Raw genomic sequence first — 8,831 nt, 5'->3', positions numbered from 1 at the left:
TCCCACTGTTTTTTGTGGCACTGGCATTTCTTTAGTGCCCGTTCCGGGCTGTTTTGTGCTGTTCCGGGAGCTTTTTGGCATGGAATGGGTTAATTAAAGGGTGCCAGTCCAGAGTTTTCATTTCTAAAATATTGTTCTGGAGTGTCTCTAACACATCCCCCTCTTTTTTGTGGCACTGGTATTTCTTTAGTGCCCGTTCCGGACTGTTCCGTCTCGTTCCGGCTTTTACCCTGTCCCATAGAAATACACTGCACAGGTGTCTTTTGCAGCATAGGCAGATGTGCCTATGCAGAGTTGGGGTGTGTGTGTGTACTAAAAGGAATAGACAGGATTGCCCATTGAAAACAATAGGAGAGGCTTGAAGGCCCATTGGAAATAACGGGAAACGGGAATGCCCATTTACTGACATGGGCTCCGTTGAAACACATTACAGCCAAAAAAAGTTGCAAAGAAAATGTGGAATGGAGTTTGAAGGAAAGTTTCTGGGCCCAGATAGACTATTCAGGGACTGGAAGGACAGACTGTAGGTGTGACAGAAGGGCTCTGGGATTGGAATGACAGGCCCCTGACTGCAATGACAGCCCCTGGGTGTATCAAGGGCTCTGGGATTGGAATGACAGGCACCACAGTAGAATGATGGCTCCTGGGTATATCAGAAGCGCTCTGGGAGGGGAATGACAGCGCCTGGGTGTATCAGAAGGGCTCTGGGACTGATGTTATGGCTCATTCTTATTGGCTTTAAAAGCCAGGATAGGCTGAAATTGCTGCTTGCTTTTCCCCTTCCCCTTCCCCTTCCCCTTCCTTCCCATCCTGATGCACAGCCCTTTGTGAAACAAGGTGGCAGGGAGCTGCTGGGAGGAAATGAAGCACCAGTATTTTAATCCTTTCCTACTTTGGCTCTAACAAATGGGTTAATTAAAGGGTGCCAGTCCAGAGTTTTCTTTTATAAAATATTGTTCTGGAGTGTCTCTAACACATCCCCCTCTTTTTTGTGGCACTGGCATTTCTTTAGTGCCCGTTCCGGCCTGTTTCGTCTCGTTCCGGCTTTTACCCTGTCCCTATTTCTATCCCCAATCTCTTAATAGTTCTCAGCAGAGATCCCCCTCCTTTGGCAGCTGTGTAAAAGGTTGCGGGGTGTGTGTGTGTGCTCATTTTCATTCGTTAGGGCTCCAGTAGCACCCGCAAGAGTAATCAGTAAGAGTAATCAGTTGTAATTCCGGGAGATCTCCAGGCCCTCCGTGGAGGTTGCCAACCTACAATTATATTTGCACGCTGAGAGAAGCTGCAGCCCCTAGATTCCTACAGACAGCGTAATGGCTCAGCACGCAGCCAAATCGCCTTTTTGTTTGTTCTGCAGCGTTTACGAGGCCAGAGTCACCGTTCATAAAAAAAACAAAGCAGCTCTTTGATATCTAAACTGAACTCGGTGCTGCTTACTTCCGACTAAACGTGAGCAAGACGAAAACTTCCAGTTAAACCTGCCTGATTCAGGCCGCTGCCCAACTTATACCAAGGTGATTTATATGGCTAGAAAATGTAAGGAACGAGACCGAGGGAGCGATGAGGAGAAAGCAGAGCCGGGGCCGACATCAGAAGTTTTTTCCTTCCCACCTTGCCTTAACTCGGCGCACACTCTCAGTGTGAATTTAGAACTACATTTCCCAGAAATCTTAGTGCGCCTGGTTGCCTGGCAACCGGGATAAACAGTATGGAGCCGAAGGAGGAGAGTGAGGCAAAAGGTATGAAGTTTTGAACATAGACTTCTCCGTCTTCAACCCGTCCATTAGTACTTATTGGGAGGAGCTGCTTCCAGGGAACCCCCTCTAACCCCGAAACTGCCCTCCTTCTCTCTGTGTAAGGCGGAGCCTCCCTAATGAAGCTTGCATGGCTAAGAGGGATCTCTGGAAAAGAACCTCCAGGTGCTCCAGCAGCACACAACGGAATGGTTGCTCCAGACTCTCTCTGGGTGGTAGATGTTTACCTTTCCTTCAAGGAGTTCAGAGTATCACTTATCACACTTTACTAATTTTTAAAAAAATCTTCGCAGCAACCCTATGAGGTGAGTTAGGCTGGTCAAGAGGGCTGGTCCCAAGTCTGATAATAAAGATGTATCACCAGTTATTCAACCAAAGTAGATGTGTATAACTATAGTGATATGTAGTGGGGCCTGGTGCACCTGGTCCCCCAATCTCATGATGGAAACAATAGAAATACCAAAGAGTTAGAGGTTTTGTTGGACTTTCTGCCACATGCTGCAGAGAGAACTTGCTTATGAGGGTTGAGCCACAGTTTGCTAGGGAATAAATACCACTGAACTCAAAGGAGGATTACTTTTCAGAGAATAGTGGGTGAGACTAGGCTGTAAATGTTGTTATTTACACTGGAAGGCGGGTTGCCTCTGCAGCAGGGCAAATGGCTGCAATAGAAACTTCAAAGAATCTCTCAGTGGTGTGCCTGGCTGTCTTCTATACGTAATAAGAATGTTGTGTTGTGACTGCTGAAGGTAAACATAGGCAGTTCTGCTGTAATTTGAAATGGTGGCTATGTGGTAATAAATATGGCAGTGTATAAAAGAATGGTCCTTTATCTTTGTCCATGAACGCTTATTTGTCTCTCACACACACTGCATGAAAACCAGTGTGGTGCATGGTGGTTAGAGTTTCAGAGTAGGATCTGGGACATCCAGGTTAGAATCCCCAGTCTACCATGATGTGCACTGGGTGATCTTGGGCCACCGGTACATTCTAAGCATAACCTGCCTTACAGGGTTCTTGTAAGGATAAAGTGGAGGAGAAGAGAATGATGTAAGCTGCTGAGGGTCCTTACTATGGAGAAAGGCAGGGTATAAGTAAAGTAAAATAATAAACATAGGTGAAGATGGGAGCAGATAAAAGGTAGGATAGTGAGTGGGTGGGAAGGAAAGAAGGAAACAGGAAAAGGTGAGGATATTGAAGTTACAAGGAGGAGCGAAAGAGAATTTTACCATGCTCAGTTCAAAGTGTTGATTATACAAAGCTTTGGTCCAGCATATCTATAGAATTGCCCCATCCCTGTGTTCTGTCACATCTAAACAGGGCCTTCTGCAGGTGCCACCTTGCACATGGGCAAAATCAACAGCTGCCTGTACACATGCATTCTCTGTGGTGGCCTCCACTTTGTGGATGAGGTCAGGAAAGCTCCCACTCTCCTGGCTTTCCACTATGCAAAGCTGAATAATTCCAAAGGGCTTTTTTACTCAGATAAGAGGTTATAATATAAGGAAGCTGTCTCAAAGAGATGCATCAATAAAGGTACAGGAAGTAACTATAAACTTTACCACTATTTCTGTATGTATGATCTACTCTAGACTTTACTACTATTGTTGTAAACATGATCCTACTGGGTAGGTCCTAACAATATAGGACCTATATTGTTTAATATGTCTTAGAATTACTTATGCTGTGTTTCAGCATTTCTTCAACTCTGTATAAGATTTCTGCTGGTTTTAAATCTTTGCACATTTCCCTGTATCTACCCTATTACATGTATGTTGAAATGTCTTTTAAATTGACTGTACTGACCCACACTGTGTAATCTGTCTTGAGTCTCAGTGAGAAAGGTGGATTATAAATAAACAAACATGGGAAGGTGAATACCCCTGTAAGTCCTTGCAGTTTCCCCACTGTGTAACTGGCCCTGGTCTGGTAGCAGGCACTGCACCACTGGACTATAGTTTTTCTGAGGAAAGGCTGCCAGCAGGGGAAGTGATGGAGGGAAAGCTGAAGGCAGGGGTGCAGATAAAGGTAGGTTGACTGTGGGAAGGAGAGAATGAAGCAGGAAAAAGTGACAGGCTACAGGGACTTCCAGGGAAAGCAAAAAGGAAATAGAGGAGAAAATGGGATGCCCCCCGCAAGTCTTTGCAGTCTTCCACTTGTATTTGGAATATATGTATTTTGTATTTCCTGTTGGTGGATTCAGCCATATTTGTGAATCTGTTTGCAGCTAATGATGAACACCCAGGACAAAGGGCATCAGGTATACGGAACCAAAATGAAGGAGCCAAGAAAGCAGTTGATGGTAAGCATTTCCATTTCACGTGGACTGTCAGACTTCAGATAGCATACTGTGTAACATAAAGATACACTAGTGGCCAAAATTGTGGAAACCTTTTGGGAAAAGTGTATTTTTGAGGTTTGATGGCTCATAACGCCACTTTTTTTTGGAGTAATACTATAAAATTATATATCAATGGAAAGATAATTTAATCAAGAATGTAATGCAATAACTTTTATGAAGAAATTTCTTTTGGAACAGTAGTTATAAAGAAGAAAATTGAAACACATAGAAAAAATGAGTTATACAACAATTATCACCATGTCAGTTAATACTTAGTTGGGTAACCTTTTGCTTTCTTTTTTTTTTTGATTTTTTTTCTTTTTTTATTACCTACATTAACTAACAATACAGAGGGAAAGAAGGGGGGTAGGGGAAGGAAAGAAAAAAAAAGCAACATATAACAACACTACACTACAAATAATGCTTTCCCTTCATGTTGCCATTATTTAAAAATTAAAACTTTGTAAGATATTGATGGAGTGGTTGACCTTGCAAAATACAGATTACAATCCAAATTAAGTCTTCCTCCCCCCCCCCCCGGGCCTCGGACACAATTCTCTCTGAGCAACTGCAGCCGCAGTGCTCGTTCCCTCCCCCCCCTTCAGACTTCAAATCCTTTTCTTCTTGCTTGGTGTCTTGCTGAAATTCTTGATTTTTGTCCTCAAAATCCCTTAGTTGATCTTCTGATATTATCTTGTAAGTTTGATCTTTGTAACTAAACCAGATACCTTCCGGAAATAGCCATTTATACTTTATTCCACGTTCCCTCAGAAGAGCTGCGAAGTTTTTATACTTAAATCTTCTTTTCCGAACTAAAAATGGGACGTCCTTCAGTATCTTAACTTTATTACCCAGAAAGTCCAGATCCGCATTGTATGAGTTGTATAGGATAGTGTCTCGGATCCTCTTAGATGAAAAATCGATGAGGTAACCTTTTGCTTTCATTACGGCCTTACAACACCTTCCCATGGAGTGAACCAAGTTTATTAGTTCTGCAGCTGTTATAATGTGAAACTACGATTGAGTTATTGCTTCTATTAATTGCATTTTATTGCTGGGTTGCTTCTCACTAACCAGTTTCTTTAGTCTCCATAGATTTTCAATGGGGTTAAGGTCTAGGCTATTCCCAGGCCATTCCAAAAGTGGAATATGATTATCTTGAAACCACTTTTTGCACACAGCAGCAACATGACATGGAGCTGAATCTTGTTGAAATATAAATCCTTCATTATCTTGGAAAAGATCACGTGTGGAGGGCTTCAGTTTGGGCTCAAGTATTTCATTTATATATTTTTGGGCATTTATATTGCCATTTATCACACAAATTTTGCCCACACCTTTTGATGTCATACAACCCCATATCATAACACTAACTGGGTGTTTCACGGTAGGTGTAATGCAATCAGGATGCAAATCTTCTCCGATTCTTCTTCTCACATATTTTATGCCATCAGTACCAAACAGGGAGATTTTGGTCTCATCACTCCAAATAAGACTGTCCCATTGTTCCGCTGTCCAGTTAACATGGGTTTTAGCCCAGTTTAATCTTTTCAACCTTTGAGAGATAACAATGGTTTTTTTCGTGGAATTCTAGCATTAAGACCAAATTCCTCCAGTCTGTGCTGAACAGTCGTTGCACTCAACTTCACATTGAATTGCGCCATTTCCTTCTGTATACACCCCAATGATTTTCTTCCGTCACCTAGGCTCAGTCTCTCAATTCTTCTATCATCCCTTGCTTGTGTGCACCTTTTCCTGCCTTTACCAGTCTGGTTTTGTAGTGACTGAGTTGCCTTATACCTCTTCAAAAATTTAGAAATGCCACCTTTGGTTAAGTTTCCACCAATTTTTCTTCTAATTTCTTCATAACTATAGCCTCGTTAACTTAATAGTACTATTTTACATCGCTTTCTGGGTGACCAGTCAACTCTTTGTGCCATTTCTTTAATTGTATTACGTTGAATGGCTACATTCAAATGAAGAAAAGCTACTTCATTTCAACCTAAGCAAGTTGTGCTTCCTTTTCCTGGTTATTTGGCTATAACATTTGATAGAATATAGATAATTGAACAAACTTTGTTGCATTACATTCTTGATTAAATTATCTTTCCATTGATATATAATTTTATGGTATTACTCCAAAAAAAAGTGGTGTTATGAGCCATCAGACCTCAAAAATGCACTTTTCCCTAAAGGTTTCCACAATTTTGGTTGCTAGCGTACCTGTGATGTAGGATACAATGCACTTTGGAGGTAAGCACCTCTTAGTAGTCCTTTTTGCATTTTCATTGTTCAGACACTGAAGGACACAGAATAAATGGTTAAGGTTGGGTATATTAAATTCAGGTCCCTGAGGAATCCAAACTGGCTGCTTTCTTATTATATTTCATGGCTATCAGTTGCAACAGTTTTTTAAAAAGAGAACAAGCACTTGGATATATAATAGTTTTAGGTGGGTAGTTGTATTGGCCTGCCGTACAACAGAAGGCCAGGATTTGAGTCCAGTGGCATCTTAGAGACCAACAAGATTTTCAGGGTGTATGTTTTTTTTTTAATTTAAAGTTTTTTATTGTAGAACAGGGTGTACGCTTTTGAGAGTCAGAGCTCCTTCTTAAAACACTGTCCTTGGATAGCATCATTTGTTTATACTACTGCTATAGTATGAAAGATTGCTAGGAAGTCGCTGCTATCTCTGTGGAGGGCTTCATACAATTCCTGCAGTTTTCTATATAAATCGGTTTGTGGGGGAAGCCATGGCATTATAGCTACTCTTTTGAATTGTCCTTCAGTGTATTAATAATCATATTTCTTCCTTTGTTTTAGATTTATTTTAATTTTGTTAGGATGCTCATCATCTCTGTGTTAATCCAGGTTCCTAGAAGGTGTTACATACGTGGTATAGTTTGCCACAGACATTTGGATTTTCCACGTGGCAAACTGAAGAACAAACACTTTCTTAGAAACTATACTTTTGAAGCCAGAAGTCTCTGTGCTCAATGTGTATTATTAGAAGCCTATATAAAGTTGTTTGTTTTGCCATTGCATCAGTCTTATAATGCAGAATTTGTTTCCTGGATATGTGTGTGTATTTCTGTGTTCCATCAGTTATAATTATGAGTCCTTATTTAAATTAATTTTATTTTTAAGGGAGACAAGTAAAACTTTTTAATATCTTGGTTCAAGAAAGATGGAGGGGATAATTTTTTTGTTTGCAGATAAACCACCATCTGCCGAGGGAGAAGAAAAGCCTGCTGAAGATGATGAAGATGATGCCACTTCTGGCAGTGATGGTAAGTATTGCCAGCAATTTGTGATCCTGAGACACACATATTAAAGTCAATCTCTCTTTCTTTTTTAATAGTTTGGATAGCTACTCTCATGATCTAGGATTAACTAAGGAAGTAACATTCTAGGATTACTGGGCTTCCAAATCACAGTTTTGCTGAGGGCTTGAGTTCCAGTTCAGTTTGTTTCAGTTCCAGTTCAATGACCACTGTGCTCAAATGAAACATGACAGATCTTAGAAAATAAGCAAAATACCCTCTTACATCGACTTAACTTAAATCTGTTCATTGGTACCAAAAATAAATATGAAAACACAAATTCAGATGATCTACCAAAAGTTTAGAAATCCAAGGCACCAGCAAATCATATTTAGGTTCAGAATAAAGACTGACATGCCGAACAGAGACCACAACATATTTCCACAAAAACGTACACTTTCAGATTGGGGAATTTGCTTAAATCTGTCCTCCAACAAAGCTGATGATAGGCCATTGTATTTTGCTAGACTAAGGATAATCAAAAGAGTAAGACATTTAGCTTGACAGTTTATTGAGTCAATCCATAGGACCATGGTGTCAGTACCTGGCAGTTAGATCCCTAAGTTCTCCACAGTTAACACACAGGTGTTCCAGTTGAAGTAACTTTATTAGAGATCCATTCAGTACAAGGTGCTCAGACAGTGGAATTGGCAGAAGTGACATATGTGGGGCTAGCAATGTTAGTTATAGGGAATATTCCCCCCTTTGGGAAAGAGGACCGTTAACAGGAGGGGCGGTTGGAGTGAGACATTGTTTTAGAGTAGACAGTGAGAAAGATGAACTTATCTTTGGTTCTGAAGAAGGATACATTTTGAGCCAGTTTCAGCTGGCAGTCAAGGACACTGGCTCAGCACAGCGAGAAAGAGAAAGTAAATATTTGTGAGATAACCTACTGGCATTGCAGCAGTAAAGAACTTCCCATACTCTCAGAGGCCAGAGGCAGTCAGAACCCATATACATTCATGGCAGATATGCAGGAGGCATGAACTTCTAGCTGTTCTGAACTTTGATAATCAGTATCATTAATTGTCTGGACTATATCAAGAATTGTCTTGGTGAGGGCTTAATTCCAGCACCATTCTGTTTAGATATTGACCAATGTGGCTGTGCTGGACTGATCTCCAGTAATGGTGCAAGGACAGCTATGGTCTCACACAGTAACGCTGTATTAAGCAATATACTGTGTTTCATAACATTGTATGTGAATAAGCCCAATTTTGTCTGCTTTTGCAGTTGAAATCAATCAGAGAGACGGTGTAAGCCATCTGAGAATCCTTTTCATTATTAAAATGGACAAAGAAGTATATAATTATAGGTAGCCCATACATTTTCACTTGTATCATAAGACTGGAATAGTAATTGTACTGCCAATTATTTTTCAAGAGGGTTCAGAATGCCTCCTAAGCTTACATC

At 40.8% G+C, this 8,831-nt stretch overlaps 1 protein-coding gene across 2 annotated transcripts in view; it reads left to right on the top strand.

Moving 5' to 3' along the window:
* The first annotated feature begins 1,705 nt into the window (after positions 1-1,705).
* CFAP44 (cilia and flagella associated protein 44) overlaps positions 1,706-8,831 on the top strand; it is an 89,882-nt gene continuing 82,756 nt past the window's right edge. For both annotated transcript variants that reach the window (XM_054973070.1, XM_054973071.1), the window contains exons 1-3: positions 1,706-1,739; positions 3,982-4,056; positions 7,311-7,385. In XM_054973070.1, the coding sequence (XP_054829045.1) occupies positions 1,709-1,739; positions 3,982-4,056; positions 7,311-7,385 (181 nt within the window). In that variant the 5' untranslated portion in view covers positions 1,706-1,708. The remainder of the gene's footprint in view (positions 1,740-3,981; positions 4,057-7,310; positions 7,386-8,831) is intronic.

The sequence above is a fragment of the Eublepharis macularius genome, chromosome 3 (assembly GCF_028583425.1).
Source record: "Eublepharis macularius isolate TG4126 chromosome 3, MPM_Emac_v1.0, whole genome shotgun sequence".
Taxonomy (NCBI): domain Eukaryota; kingdom Metazoa; phylum Chordata; class Lepidosauria; order Squamata; family Eublepharidae; genus Eublepharis; species Eublepharis macularius.
Note: the sequence above shows the minus strand (reverse complement) of the source record. Positions and strands in the feature narration are given on the sequence as shown.